This window comes from Amia ocellicauda, chromosome 7, assembly GCF_036373705.1.
Source record: "Amia ocellicauda isolate fAmiCal2 chromosome 7, fAmiCal2.hap1, whole genome shotgun sequence".
Lineage (NCBI taxonomy): Eukaryota > Metazoa > Chordata > Actinopteri > Amiiformes > Amiidae > Amia > Amia ocellicauda.
The window spans coordinates 3,116,519-3,132,129 of NC_089856.1; the positions used below are offsets into that span (position 1 = coordinate 3,116,519).

At 46.4% G+C, this 15,611-nt stretch overlaps 1 protein-coding gene across 1 annotated transcript; it reads left to right on the forward strand.

The window, feature by feature from the left end:
- The first annotated feature begins 332 nt into the window (after nucleotides 1-332).
- rtbdn (retbindin) lies at nucleotides 333-8,044 on the forward strand. The gene is made up of 6 exons (XM_066707934.1): nucleotides 333-490; nucleotides 2,229-2,403; nucleotides 3,207-3,306; nucleotides 3,414-3,542; nucleotides 4,409-4,517; nucleotides 6,119-8,044. Exons 2-6 carry the CDS (start codon nucleotides 2,247-2,249, stop codon nucleotides 6,437-6,439), a joined length of 816 nt encoding a protein of 271 aa, XP_066564031.1. The 5' UTR covers nucleotides 333-490; nucleotides 2,229-2,246; the 3' UTR covers nucleotides 6,440-8,044.
- The last annotated feature ends 7,567 nt before the right edge of the window (nucleotides 8,045-15,611 follow it).

Genomic DNA, 15,611 nt, shown 5'->3' on the forward strand with positions numbered 1-15,611 from the left:
GTGACGCGACAGGTTGAAGCGGGCATGAGTGAGCAGACCCCCACCCCACAGACACGCACCCTCACAGCAGGCTCTGGAGAAGGATTTTGTCTTGGAGACACAAAGAGATGTGTTTTCTACTCGCAATAAGTATCTCCAGACCCCCTCTCGGTGCCTGTGCCACTACTGAGCGCATGATAAACAATGGCTTTTCATCACCGGTAACCTTGATCTGGACGCACGCAGCCAATGAGAGAGAGAGAGAGAGAGAGAGAGAGAGAGAGAGGAGGGGTGGTTTGTGTGTGTGTGGGTGTGAGTCAGTGGGGGGGGGGGGGGGGGGCGATCAAGACGCCCTTCGATAAATCACAGATAAATTAACCAGCCGGAGAGCCGAAGAGCAGGAGGATCTCTGTAGAAGACGCAGCCACTGGGTTCGCCTGCCCGTCTCTCTCGCAGCATCGCAGCAAAGCGGCCGGACAGGAGACTCGCACACACGGGCATCTCAGAACAGGTAGGGCGCTGCCTGTACCCGTCTGCGTTTCTGACGGTACCCCGTAGATGTGGTCCATCATTTTGGGACCCCTAAAGGTTCTAATAATCTTTAAATAGGAATTGTTATTACTATTAGTAGTAGTTCTTGTGTCCTTGCAAGGGAAATTGCAGTTTAATTGTAGCACAGACAGAAAAGGAGAATCACTGGACATGTGTTGTTTTGCTATTAGTTTGTTGATGTATTTTATTGTATTGTACTGTATTTTAAACGCAACCCTGTGGTGTGTGTGTCGTACTGAGGGAGCAGCACTGGGTCGCTTTGGCAGGAAAAGGTTTGAACAGCAGGGCAAGAAAAGAGACGGTTACTTCAGATGTGTTTGACAAGATTCAATGTAGTTTCGCAGGCAGATATAATAGGTATTCAATTATTCCTCAAGTGAAGATGCCACTGATATTGTAATGACGGCAGATTGTAAGGATGAGCGAGCTCTTAGATATATTGCGACACGTTTACAACTGTACAGTGGGCATCAACGGGGAGGATTGCACCTACTTATTCCAGTCACACACTGCAATTAATTTCTTCACGAAAATAAGACCCCAGCCGACGACCGCTTGCTAATTATTTCGAATAAAGTTGATTAACAGATCGGCTGTGTGGGCTGAATGTGATTTATACTGGCGAGTGCACTCAAGGAGCACAAGATGAGAATATATTGATTTATATTCAAGATAATAATGTAGCAAGAATGAATATGTGAGACTTATTGTAGGTATGTTTTAGGTATGTATTTTGTTAAAAACCTTAAGAGAACATGACCGACGGTCTGTTATTGTGACTGCGTGCCCATAATCTGATCGCGTTCCCGACTGTTGCAAATGTAAAAAACAAATCTGGCTTCTTTAATTAATGATCTACACAAACAAGGTTTATATATTAGACATGACAAGCTCAGTTTTTGTGTTAATATCAGCAAACGATTACACGATTTTGTTGAGTTTTCTAGAATAACTGGTCGTCACAGATTTGACATTGTGCTGTTATTTAAAATGAACATCAAATGCGTTCTTTTTTGCAATATGCATTGTAAGTACACACATGTCGACCAGATCTTACACACACACACGTATGCACAATTACAAAACCTCTGACTGTTTTGTACTGAAATGTTTATAAGTGCATAATGTAAGCAATTAAATATGCACATAGACTACAATATGCGGTATTACAAGACCTCGACATACGAATCGCACACTGTACAAAAGACTGAACGTTGGGAGGCGATACCTTCTCATCTGCAAAACTTTTTTTCAACAGTGTTTAAAGCTGGAAGGAAAATCAGGTGAAAACAGAGACCCACGCAGCGAGAACCCGGTGGGCTGTATTGTATTACAGTGTGGCCCGGATCAAGGGCCACAGCGTGGGCACTGACTTAAAACTGCAGAAAAACTCTCGCACGCTCGGGTTGACTAATGCATCGAGACCCATCGATCTGTCTCGACCAGCTCCGATGACCCAGTGCATTGGGGATGAAACGGTCCAGTCATACAGAAGGATTCGCAGAGGCAGGATCGGGCTTCAGCATAACACACTTAAAATAACAATAATATAATGAAGTATGCATGCTTTTACTTGTAATTTAATTTAATGTGTGTAGCGTAAACAGGTCAGTATTTGCTGTCCAAGGTCCTGATTTCAATGGAAACAAACACTATGTATGTATGTATGTATTTGTTTGTTTGTTTGTTTATTGCAGGTTGACGCAGGTGAAAAGATGAGTGCCAAAACGTGGCTGTCACTGGTAGCGGTGTCCTTCTCCATGCTGATTGGTTTGGCTTGGTGCCAAGATGGGGCGTGTCTCCAAGGTGGGAAACACAAAGCCACGCCCAGTCCGGAGCCATACCTGCAGGAGTGCACCCTCTACTCCGACAGTGAGTCCCGCTGCTTCTCCACCTGAGCAACATCCAAACAGACAACTACACACATAAACCACCTGAGCAACATCCAAACAGGCAACTATACACACAAACCAAGAGCCCTACACCTGGCACAGCAAGAGCAGGGGTGGCCAAGCCTGCTCCAGCAGAGCCACACTGGTTGTTGGTTGAATCCAAACCCTTAACTGCCTAACCAATTGAATTATTACTGGACTTCACTGGCTGTCAGAACTGTCCTGACAAATTACTGCCTGAGCACCCTAGCCTACCACTAACTGCCTGAATGCACCACCTCCAACCCTGATCCTTGAAATTGAACTCCCTGACACCCTAGGCATGGGTGTGTCCAGGGAGAGGTCCGGGGTGGCCACAGCCCCCCTGAAATGAGGCTGGCCCCCCCAGTGGGCCCCCTTATTACGACCGAAGAATGAAGAATAAGTGCGCCGCAGTCAACCGCGGATGTAACACTGTCAGCACCCAACCCCCCCCCGTGGCGTTGATGAAATAAGGATGTTCTGGAAACGCCACTGACCCTACGCCCCAGTGCCCAGCTCTCAACCCTTTAGATCTCACAGCCCCGACCCCCTGTGTCCAATCACCAGCTTCCCGTCAGCCACTGCAGTACGTCCGATTCACTTCCCCTTTTCCTGCCGCCATGTTCCGGGTCCTGCTAGCACTGATCTATTTCTGTCTCCCAAAGCCCATAGCATGAACCCAGCCTGTGCGAAACTGACTGGAGCCCTGTCTGACCCAGCTCTGTGCTTCCCCTCCTGTCTCTCCCTCTCTCCCATCATCAGACGCCTGCTGTTCGGAGCAGGAGGCCCAGGAGATCGCCGCCACGCCCGCCTCCCGGGTCGATGATATCTACTGGGACAGGTGTGGCCCCCTCAGCGCCAGGTCAGTCCAACTGCAGGCTACACAGCTGGGTATTGTCATAAACTGCTTTGTGTACCAACCCATGATGACTTACCCTCTTGTCCCCCGATCCCCATTCTCTCCCGCAGCTGCGAGGGGTTCCTGAAACGAGTGGCTTGTTTCTACCAATGCTCCCCAGACGCTGCCCGCTGGCCTCACCCTCACCGGCCGGCCGCCCTGCAGGGGGTGCCTCTGTGCCAGAGCTTCTGCCAGGACTGGTGAGCCAAACCACGCCGTCACTCCCTCCCCCGTATCTGGGCAGACCTCAGCCACACCGCGGGGCCTGATCTTGGCCTCTAATACACTTCCATAAACTGACAACTGCCCGTCAGAAACACGAGCCCGTAATCGCATTGTGTCGCCTGGTTGGCAGCAGATCATAAGAGACTGCTATTAAAATACACAGTGAATTATGCTTCTTATGGTCTATTAGCTAACATCAACATATACTGAACATAAAGCACACATATGACCCTTTAAATAAAGCCCCTATCAACACCGGTAATTGTAAACCATTCCAGCTGTTAGACTCTGCCACCGCCAGCTGGGTAATGGCTCCAATGTTTGATTACATAACGTTATAACATAACGAACCGGGCGCTTCTGCCAAAGACCTGCACTGAATTGGAGTCTTAATTGAATTGGAGGTTAATGAAAAAACAAACACACCAACATCACCATTCGCACACTCAGATGTGGAAGGCTATAGAGAAAGCCCGGAAAAATACACAAAACAGTGGAGAGAAAAAAAAAGAAAAGCTAAGACAGAGGGGGAAAAACAATCTCCCGAAATGGAAATCGCTAATGGGGCCGACACAAGCTGAGCTGTCAGAAAGTGTTACATCAATCTGGCAGGCCTGTCATCAACGCTTCTTCCTGGAGCTGCGCTGCTCCTACGACCGCGCTCCTAATGTGAGGAACGTGCTGCACTTACCAATGCCATTGTGTCCGGGCTCTGAGTATTCAACAGTACCCACCAGGCACGCCGCATTGGCACCGATTTAGCAAGAGCTGCAGTTGGCGTCTGTGGTGCATGTAAGGCTTTTATTGCCCCGCCTGTACGACTGACGTGTTTCGTTTTCAGGTTCGAGGCCTGTAGGGAGGACCTGACCTGCGCACGCAACTGGGTGAGCGACTGGGAATGGAGTCCCCAGGGAAACAACTGCACTGGAAAGTGTGTGCCCTACCAGCAGGTAATTCATCATGGTTTCAATCCTACAGCTCCTTATCCGCCCAGTAGGTCCACTCCACCACTGTGTGTGCCTGGAAGGGAGGTTGTGGGATCTGGCTTGAATTGGTCTCCTACTCTCCTTGTGTATTCCGGCGTCCCTATAAGTGGTTTGGTCTTAGGGGTGAGGTCCGGGGTTGAGCTTTGTCTTCAGCAGGGAGTAAGATTAGTCCTTGGCTGCCCTTTTCCTCTCGTCATACTATGGACTGAAACCGTGGTTCGCAGCTTCGAGGTTCTCTCAGGTGAGTCCCGGCTCAGGAAGGATACAGGAGAGCACAAATCATCTCAGTCTCCACCCCTAGAGAAAAAACACTGATCTGATTCTATGACGGCGATCTAGGAGATGAACAGAACACCCCACAGTTTATTTGTTAGTAATTAGTCAAGCAGGCATTAGTCATGCAGTGGTTAGTCATTTAGCGGTCGCTTTTATACAGAGTGACCTACAGGGAATGATGCTTCTTCGGCACAGTCTGTTACAACAGTTATGCTAAGGGGGGGCAACACAAGGAGACGCCAAGCTGAGAGTGAGTTTCCAGAAGTGGCCAGGGCCGGGTACTTGTGCCGATACCCTGGGCAGGAGGTCCCAGTCCCAGCCGGTGTGGGGTGCTGGTCTTATCACGCTATAGCTGATGTCCACCAGCGGAGGACAGGGATGCCAATGGAGGTGAGAGCACGGCTCAGGAGCAGAGACGGAGCGAGGGGGCGTCCGCTCCACAGAGCTGCAGCGTGTTCGTGTGAGGAGAGTCCCGGGGCCGTGCACAGCTGGTGTGGACTGTGAACCAGGCGCTCGGCACACAGTGCCCCTGTCACATCCCATCACTGTCGCACGGAGCGCAGGTGTGTGCATGGAAGCTCGAGGCGCAGACACACACACATACATACACACACACGCACAATCGATTCACTCAGCCTCATCCAAGACCCGTTGTTCAAGTTCAAGCGCGTTTTGTGACCTTGAATGCTTTTCGGCCTCGTTACTGCCTCGAGGCCCACGGTGCTTCAGCCATTTTCTGCTTCAGTGCACGACTCCGATCTCCTGCTTCCATCTATTCACTGGCTCTGTGTTTTAGCATTAATATCTGCTTTTTATTCGCGGTGTATCAATGTGTTGACATGTCAGGTTCCGTGAGAGTCCAGGTACTCTTGAACACAAGAACATAAGAGAGTGTCCAAGCGAGAGAGGCCATTCACCCCATTGTGCTCGTTTGGTGTCCATTAATAACTAAGTGATCCAAGGATCCTATCCAGTCTATTTTTAAATGTTCCCACATTATCAGCTTGGTTTAGTAATGAGAGAGAGTGAAGGATTCACATTGGGAAGAGGCTTGGAGTTTGTTTCATTAATTTGTTTACAAAGATCAGATCAGATCAGTAAAGGATTCACATTGGGAAGAGGCTTGGAGTTTGTTTCATTAATTTGTTTACAACCTTTTTTACAACTCCACAGTTACGCTGAAAACCATGCCTTAAATAAATAAATGTAAACCTTCCAAGATTGCCCAATGCTACGCTGACTGACCTCCTCTCCTCTCCTCTCTCTGCTTCCCTCTGTTTCTGTTTCAGATGTACAAGGACGGCAGGGAGCTGTGTGAATCGATGTGGGAAGACTCCTTCCGCATGGTGGAGGAGGGCGAGCCAACAGAGGAGGCGTCCTGCGGCTGCCTGACCCTCAGCCCCTCTGACCAGGAGGTGGTGGGGGCTCTGCGGGCCCAAGAGGGCAACCCCGACGAGCTGGACACCACCAAGAGCGGGGTGCCCCTGTACCCCGCACCCTGCCGCCGCCCCGTGCGGCCCCCGCAGGCCCGGGGGAGCAAGCGCAACACCCTGCTGCACAAGAGATCCATCTTCGTGGAAGACGTGGAGGGCAGCGGCAGCGGCTTCTAGGGATGTTCCAGGACCGGTCCGGAGTCTCCCCTGCACCTGCCCTGCCTGTACCCCCGCCCCCCATCCCCTCCTCTCCCTGTTGCCCACGCCCTCGGCTTCTGAAGAAACGCCACCTGTTTTGAAGAGCTGGTTGACTAGGGGATCTGTGTGGCATGATCTCATTGTGCGCCTCGTAAAGTAAGCAACCCAAAACTGCTTGCATAAAACACCTTGTGTACTATTTAATGCCACAAATATATGCATACACATCTATTTATAATGCTCACAGGTACATGTCTTGTTTAGTTACACCCTCAAAAAGAAGCAGCACTTTAACTTGAGGTGTTTTGTGCAACCAGGCTTCTCGGCAGCAGCGGTTACTCTGTGAGGATGACGGACCAGTAAAGCCACATGGGCAACCGTAGAATTACTGGACCATTTCAGCCGATATAAGAAGCTGCTAGTGACGCAACAAGGACACCAGAAGGAAGGTTTTGCGTTGGGGGTATTGACAAGGGCATGGTCTCCAGGGGGCTCCCCAAGCTCAGGCACCCACAACATGTCCCACCCCGAGCCAGTCACCTGACCTCCTTGCGCTCCGTCCTTCAGACAAGGCGAGGCAGACCGAAGTCCCGCTGTCAGTGCCCAGGCCGCAGTCGCTGCTGGTGATGTCATAGCTCACCCTCCAAGTCTCCGAGTCTTTCCCAATTCCAGTGTCTGCTAAATGACTTCGGGTACAGCTCTGCCAGTTTAGGTTCAGCCTTGGCACACCCCTCCCACCCTTCTTGCTAGCTCTGTAATGCACGTGTACTCGTCTACATTTCATAGGGGGAAAACGGCAGTTCCAGGGAGGGAAGCGGCTCCGGGGACATTCCCGTTCATTGTCCCGGTGATGAGAAGTAAGAGCAAAACTTGGATGCAGAGGCGTCGATAAATCCACATCCCTCAGCATAGTAGCTCTCGTGTTTCTTTAAAAACAAAACTACATATATATCTCTCATGTATTCTCTCATGTCTGTTATCCTGCCACAACGCTACTTCCTTGTGGACGAATGCTTGGTGATTTGGCTTTTTTTGTGTCTGTTACTGTTAACACACTTCACTTAGATCGCCCTGTGAAGGACATGCGTGTGAAGACTTGAATGCCATTGCAGATTCATACCGGCTCTTAGACAAAGAAGCACAAGAAAAGTCAACCCTGAAAACGACAAGCTTTTGCACAATTTTCTTTTAACTCTGAATAAAAAACAGAACTACACTCGGCCTCAGGTGTCCAGAAAATCTTTTAAACCATTAAACAAATGATCACTTAAGGCATCTAGAAGCATTATATATATATATATATATATATCAGTATAAAACACGCCTCGGGTCATTTTTCAAGCTATAGCATAGACTGTCAAGCAGGTTTAGTAGTAAAGTCAATCTGTATTTAAAACCCCGCAACAACCTTAGAACACATGAAGACAAATCGACAGCCAACACGTGTCCCGTTGCACACGTCTGAAAGCTCGTGTGTCGGACCGCTTCAGCTGTTGTGTGGTCGATGTGTGTCACCTTCACTTCAAAGTGTACTGTATTGCGTTTCTTTTCTGAGCGCTGAATAAAGATTGGGTTTTAATTGTCTCTTTGAACAGCGTGGAGGTTTCTTTCTCATTTCCCTTTTCTCCTCAGTGGCTTACCTGGAGGCGTGTTTATCTTCAAAGGCCAGATCTGTCCTCCACAGCCGACACGCCAGCGGGGAGCGCATCAATCGTTCCATTTAGCAACCTTTTAATTGTATTTCTTATAAAGGAAACAGTGCACCGGGTCAAACAGTGGCGCCTCAATGGCAAACAACAGCAATCAGTTCAGCGTACAGTACACTTGCAGGCCCTGATTTCTTGGCTTGCGCTGCCACGTGATTGCACTAACAGGCCCACAGCAACAGTGATCCATTCAACACGTTCAGGACCGAGGTGTAGAGCATGAGGAACTCAATGACACGCAACGGGCAGGGTGACCAGCAGTGACCATCGTTCCTGTCCATGCAGTGCTACACAACACACATACTCTATAAACTGCTGTAAGAGTTATACACAACACACACTGAATTGTCATGATTGAACAAGTAGCGTTGCACTAAAATGCTGTTGTAATATATCGTTGATTTATCTACAGATTATAAATATAGCAACACAGTGGAAACAATAGCTTAGGCAGGCTGAATCATCATGGATGTGATTAATAAAAGGCTGTGCTGGTCAAGGACTGACTCATGTAAAGAGTAGAGCTTCAAACGAACATTAACCTGTTGAATGTCATGTAAAAATACAGATTTCCGCCTTATTAGACACATCCAAAAGACATTATTTATCATGAGAGGGCCGTACATAATAACCATCATGCTGCATACTATAATAATGAATATTAAAATATTAAAACTGTTAGAACACAAGCTCAATTGCCTAGTAAAAATATGATGGAAATATGAAATATATATGATATATAAATGTTGAGGAATGGGGTTTGAAATGACTGATATGGCTGGCATGTATTAATCAATAAACTGTCTGGCATCATCTACTGGTACAGTTAGTTAACCTAGTTTGCTACCAGGGATATTAAAATCCGTTTTAATTAGTACATGTTTTAAAATGAAAGCTTAAACGTTCAAACTGTCATGCAACATGCTTCATCGAAATGTGTGTAAAAAATGACAAGGTCATGTAAACCCCGAGGGTCATTTAATCTGGTGCTTGAGCATATTGTTTTGAGTCAAAACACACATGTAAAATCCGCCATTGATCATGCTTAATATACGACCATTTCTATATGTTGCAGCAGTGCTAGATAAACAGTTTGCCAGCTTGTATTAACGTTGGTCTGCATTTTCAAAACGTAGAACTTCAAACAAGACCTGAGAAAAACCAAACATTTCACCTGTCAACTCACGGATATAAAACAAACAGAAACATATATGTGTCAATATAGCCTACTCCATTTCAAAAGAATGTTTGGTTTTGGAATAATATTGCTGTTACTGCAAAAAACAGCAGATGTGTCGTGGGGGGGACAGGTTCAGGTTCAGGCTCAGACAGGCAGACAGAGTAAGTTTGGGATCTAAATTTGAATAAGTGAGTGACATGCAGACAGAGTCAAGGAAGGCAAACCTGCACTGTAGAACAACTGAACCCACCGCCGAGCAGTCGGGCATCGCACTGCAGGTCTGCGCGGCTCCACCAATGGGATCGCTGGGATTCTGCAGATCTGCGCAGAAGCGAAAACGATTAGGCCATAGGGGTCAAGGATGACATTTTTAGAGTCTTTGGGTTGCTTATTTGTTTTGAGGGTGCCCTCTTTTAAGTGAAGATAATGGAAGACAAAAATAAAAATACACCCAGAGCTGCACTTTGTGAGGGGCAGGGGCCATCGCCGACCCCAGGCTTGTTAAAGGGCAGGTCGCCTTGATCGTAAAACCCTGAGCCACGGGTGACGCATGTTTCACTGTAATATGAGCAGTTTCACCACAGCTGATGTTCTTGTGACTTGAGAACTGTTGTTCTGGACAAAAGATGCATGGTACATTTGCATTGCGGTCTTGATGCAAATTAAAGGTTCAAAAGCGCTTTAAATGCTAAATGCTTTGATGTATTTTATCTGTTGATATATTTCTATGGTTGGTTTGCTGGTTCCTTAAATGCTTGTTTAACTTGTGCCAGTCACTGTCTTACCTAATTTTAAGTCATATTTGTGTTCATTATGTTTTTTCTTTCATCTATTTAGTGTTGGGACTCAATACTATTAATTCAGAATGGACTGGCTGCTGTGTGTATTTCCTGACAGGGTAAAAGTCATTCCACCAAACTGGTACGATTTGGTCTTTATTTTGGTAAAATATATAGTTTTTTCTCCTGAACACACCACAACAGACTAGTGTAACGGGCTTGAAGAGACGCAGGACGTCCTCTAATTCACTCAGATGTTCTGTAAACATTGTATCTCTTATATAACCATGTAATGAGGGATCAATTTGAATTTTATTAACCTAACTACAGTAAAAACTAAGCAAAAACAAACAAGACTGATAAAAGGCTTTCTGAAAAAATACATTCTTGGCAAAAGAGGACAAATAAATGCTTACATCAAAGGAAAATGTATGCATTATTTGGATTTGTTTTTAGTTTTATTCTAAGTACAAATTCAATGAAGCCCACAGAGGACATGACAAAATACTAGGTGTCAGTTAAAAACAAGATACTTTTTTATATTTAAGGTTAAATTAATGTAATATTTCTTACACCTCATTACAGGGGACAGATCACTTTATATAAAAAATCCTTTTTAAATGAGATTTTGGTGGCCCGATACTTAAAATATACTTGAAAAGATCAGAGGGACTCAAATTCTACCAGTTTCATGGAATGACCAGAGACCCAGAATGCTGGAACACTGGAAAAAATTACAAAAACGTCCAAAAGAGAGAGATGAGTATTCTGGGCTTTCAGCAACTTGTTTAAATTGAAAATATTGAAATGCATTTAAATTGACTGTATGAATAATGTATACACTCACCTAAAGGATTATTAGGAACACCATACTAATACTGTGTTTGACCCCCTTTCGCCATCAGAGGATGGGTACATGGTGGTCATAAAGGGATGGACATGGTCAGAAACAATGCTCAGGTAGGCCGTGGCATTTAAACGATGCCCAATTGGCACTAAGGGGCCTAAAGCGTGCCAAGAAAACATCCCCCACACCATTACACCACCACCACCAGCCTGCACAGTGGTAACAAGGCATGATGGATCCATGTTCTCATTCTGTTTACGCCAAATTCTGACTCTACCATCTGAATGTCTCAACAGAAATCGAGACTCATCAGACCAGGCAACATTTTTCCAGTCTTCAACTGTCCAATTTTGGTGAACTTGTGCAAATTGTAGCCTCTTTTTCCTATTTGTAGTGGAGATGAGTGGTACCCGGTCGGGTCTTCTGCTGTTGTAGCCCATCTGCCTCAAGGTTGTACGTGTTGTGGCTTCACAAATGCTTTGCTGCATACCTCGGTTGTAACGAGTGGTTATTTCAGTCAAAGTTGCTCTTCTATCAGCTTGAATCAGTCGGCCCATTCTCCTCTGACCTCTAGCATCAACAAGGCATTTTCGCCCACAGGACTGCCGCATACTGGATGTTTTTCCCTTTTCACACCATTCTTTGTAAACCCTAGAAATGGTTGTGCGTGAAAATCCCAGTAACTGAGCAGATTGTGAAATACTCAGAGCGGCCCGTCTGGCACCAACAACCATGCCACGCTCAAAATTGCTTAAATCACCTTTCTTTCCCATTCAGACATTCAGTTTGGAGTTCAGGAGATTGTCTTGACCAGGACCACACCCCTAAATGCATTGAAGCAACTGCCATGTGATTGGTTGGTTAGATAATTGCATTAATGAGAAATTGAACAGGTGTTCCTAATAATCCTTTAGGTGAGTGTACACATCTTCTACATTTTAAATTGAACAGAATCTGTAAAAGTAATAGCAGTACTAAGTTAGTGCTACAATGGTTTCACCCAAACTGTTTCCTTTTGCACTATTAAGGAGAGCTTAGTTTTCCTAGGCTTGCTTGGTGTTTAAAAGTCCCCAGAATCATTTTAGGTCCTATTGATGTTAGAAAGGGTTCAATTTTAAACCTACTAGTGTTATGCTGGGGAGCAATTTGTGGAACTGGGAGCCAAACCGGTGTCCCCATGCCACACTTGTGTGTCTTGAATTGCATGGCGAGCGTTCGGAGGCGTTCGCCCGTGGCGAGAACAGCACAGATAGAAGTTTCTGTTGGAGGAAGTCTGTACAGAGCGCCATGCCCTCTAATTATACAGATTTGTAGTAACATTTGTTCTTTACAACTGTAGACTTGATATCAGAGTTTACAGATGGTCTCTGCTTGCAGGAACCTGTGAGACGTGGCAAAGAAAAACATGATTGCCTTCCAGTCTTCAGCGCCACGAGGAAACCAATTCCAGGACCCGTTTCGGGAGTTCATCGGGAGGATCCACAGAGCGGGAGGTGCAGGAGGAGAGCGTCCGTGCCTGGGAGCTGTACTTGAACAGTAAGGATCTGTGTTGCACGAATAATAGAATACAGATTTAGTTTTGTTCCCGAGATGTGACGCGTTCCAGAGTCTGCACATATACAAGCCATCAACATACGATTTTATATATGATCTGGTTTCATTATATCGGATTTGGCTGAGCAGCAAACTTTGCTATTGGTAATCTTTTCTTTCTGTGATTCAGAGGAATTCCTGTATTTTGACTTTAAATATTTGCCATGAAATTGGGTCATGTTTTCCTTTAACCATGATTACTCTACATGTGTATAAATAATAACGCTGAGGATGTACACTGTGTGAGTCATAGTTTATATTAATACTCCTTTGCCTGCAACAGATGAGAAAATGACGTGACATTTGAAGACCTGTTGATGTTCATAACCGGCGCTGATGCCAGACCTCCTCTGGGATTTCCAAGCAAACCTTAAGTGAGGTTCAACGCCACAGGCCTCCAGATGCCTCATGGGACAATCCTCCCCAAGAGGTGCAGAGGAAAAACATGACCTAAAGGACTTGAGAAGAGTTCCCAGCACAAGGAGGCGTCTTTGAGTGCGATTGTCTTTTAATGATCGACTCTCTGCCAGCAGCTGAAGCCGGGTTCTTCACATGGTCATGTTACGCGGTCGGGTCTGTGAAAACAGCTGCAGGTCCCTCTCAGTCTTTAACTTCCCTTTTTTCCCTTTTTGTATTCCACACAAACCTTCCCATTTGCGTTTCAGTTGCTCCGGCTGATGTTCTTCACTTCTGATGTTGCTCTGATTTCTCTCTTCCAATGTGTTGCTGTTCTGGTGTTCCTCGCCCAACGCCAGCTCTAAAACCACTCTGTCACATAGTCGAAGTCTCTGAAGATATCCCGCTCCTCCGCGGAGAGGTCCCTACCCTCGGGGGGCGGAATGGGCGTGGGGGGCTGCTCATGTGCACAGGGCCTCGTGACCTCGTGGCCTCACTAGAACCAAAATTAAGCCATACCTGTCAAAATCTTCACTGGCTATGTATTCTCCTTTCTTCAGCACTTTGACTGCAAACCTTTCACAGGGGTTTCTGGCCTCTGCAAACCTGTCAAAGCAAGACCGATTTAAAGATGGGAAAACTGGCGTTGAGCAGATATCTCTTCTCCACTTTCTCGATTGGATTGCTGATCGTTTGGTGCTTCTCCACATGATAACCACTATGACTCGGGTCACTGGGATGAACCTTTCCACAAGTCCCCTGCCCAGCACAGCAACACATTCAAAGTCATTGAAGCCACCCGGAAATTGACGCTGATCCCTGAAGCAGAGAGCGTGGTGGGGAGTGAGTTAATCAATAATTAAATTCAGCCTTTGTAAAAATAGTAAAAATTCACTGAAATAATCCACTGAGTTAGTATGTTGTTGTTCCTGACATGTTGCGTTATCATAAATTGACATCCTGAAACTGCTTTAAAATCATAGGAACTTCTTGAATGGATCTTCTCGACGGGCTCTGACCAAATCCTCGAGCTGTACTGCACTCCGTTCGCTCTCTTATGGACAGAAATCGAAGTGCAGATTTATTTTCCGATGCACCAGGGTCAGAAAGGGTCAGAATGGAGTTGAAACTGTTCAAAAGTACCTGATCTCTGTCGTTCAGGAAGTCAGAAGCCAATCCATCCTGCAAATTGGGCACTTGCGTGTTCAAAGCAACAATAACAGAAGTGTGGCCCAACAACCGTTGTGTTCCCTGGGGTTATTAGTTCTCTGTTCTCCATCTGCTACAGCAAAGCACACCTGCCACAGTGCATCAGCAAAGAGTCTGCACTGCTCCTGGCTCAGGTACAATCCTGGATTATAGGCAGATTTTAGTCATTTATATCGCCTAATCATATAATAACTGTATATTTGACCTGCACTTCTGTAATTATATTGTTTGATTTGTCATTTTGTATTGTATTTTTGCACTGTTGTATTGCTCTTGTATCGCCCTGGAAAAGGGTGTCTGCCAATAAATAAACTTAGTTCAAATGTTTATATACTGCAGCAACTGCACTTTCTTCAATTCAGTTTTAAAGCCACCATACATTTAATAAAATTGACATTTGTATACACTTGAAAAACAAGCTTGCTCTCCTCCCATCCCCCCTTCAAAAATCATTATTATGGGTGTTCACGCAGGTCGTGTCATGGGTAAACATTGACACAGTGGGGTCTGCCAACACACACAGCAGCGGGTCACTAAATATTTGGTGAAGTTGCAAACCCAGCAGGTCATTATCATCCGAATAGTTTAGTTAATTTCTTCTTAATCAGAGGAATCTCTCTCTGGGGGTGTACGGGGGCCCTTTGGCACCCAAACTGGCTCCCGTCTGTCTCTCCACACGTGCTCATTGTCAGAACAGGTACTCCAGAAATGGATCCAGATACAGAAAGGCTTTCACCGTAACGGAGGACAGTGGATCGTCTTGCAATGTGTGCGCGTCAGCACAGCAACTGAATGAGAATGAGAGCGGTTTAGTGACATCACACAGGGGGGTGCTGGTGGCCTGTCGAAGCTGCCAGGGGTTTTATCCTCTTAGACGTGGGGCAGACAAGGTACCTCACAGACCGAGCGAACCCAGTCTCTCGTACAGATGCCCGTGCTTTACGCCCTTCTCAACAGTCCGAGCGTCCGTATGCTACATCTCGGTCACAAAACACGTACCGAGCTTCGTGCAGGGGGGCTGTGTTGCTCACACTGACACTATAGGGCTTATTATAATTGTATTTCTATTTTCAATGCTTCGATTGTAGAAAGACATGCTAGTGCGTTGGGTTTATTTGTTAGAATAATTCTAATAGAATTAGAATTATCGTGTAGGTGAGCCCTGGGCTGACTCTCCCGTCCTCCCTTTCGGCCGCGTTGGAAAAGGCAAAATCATGATTTGTATTCCTCGTTTGCGTTGAGCCCGGCGTTATTGATGATCCCTCTCAGAGCGAGCCGGCCGCCGGGCCTGACACGCCGTGACCACAATCTGCGCAGGGCGTCCGCGCTGTCCGCTCTCATCACTCCGCTCCGCGCCAGCCCGGGAACACGGGGCCCCTGGAGTCACCACGCACGCGCAGCAGAGCTCGGCTCTCCGCAGATGCCACCCACGCGATTATTA

Bases quoted from the DNA above. Each gene is read 5' to 3' on its own strand.
- rtbdn (XM_066707934.1), top strand. From the start codon at position 2,247: ATGAGTGCCAAAACGTGGCTGTCACTGGTAGCGGTGTCCTTCTCCATG. The intron at 3,307-3,413 runs GTCAGTCCAACT...TCTCTCCCGCAG, and splicing joins TGTGGCCCCCTCAGCGCCAG to CTGCGAGGGGTTCCTGAAAC. The intron at 4,518-6,118 runs GTAATTCATCAT...TTTCTGTTTCAG, and splicing joins AGTGTGTGCCCTACCAGCAG to ATGTACAAGGACGGCAGGGA.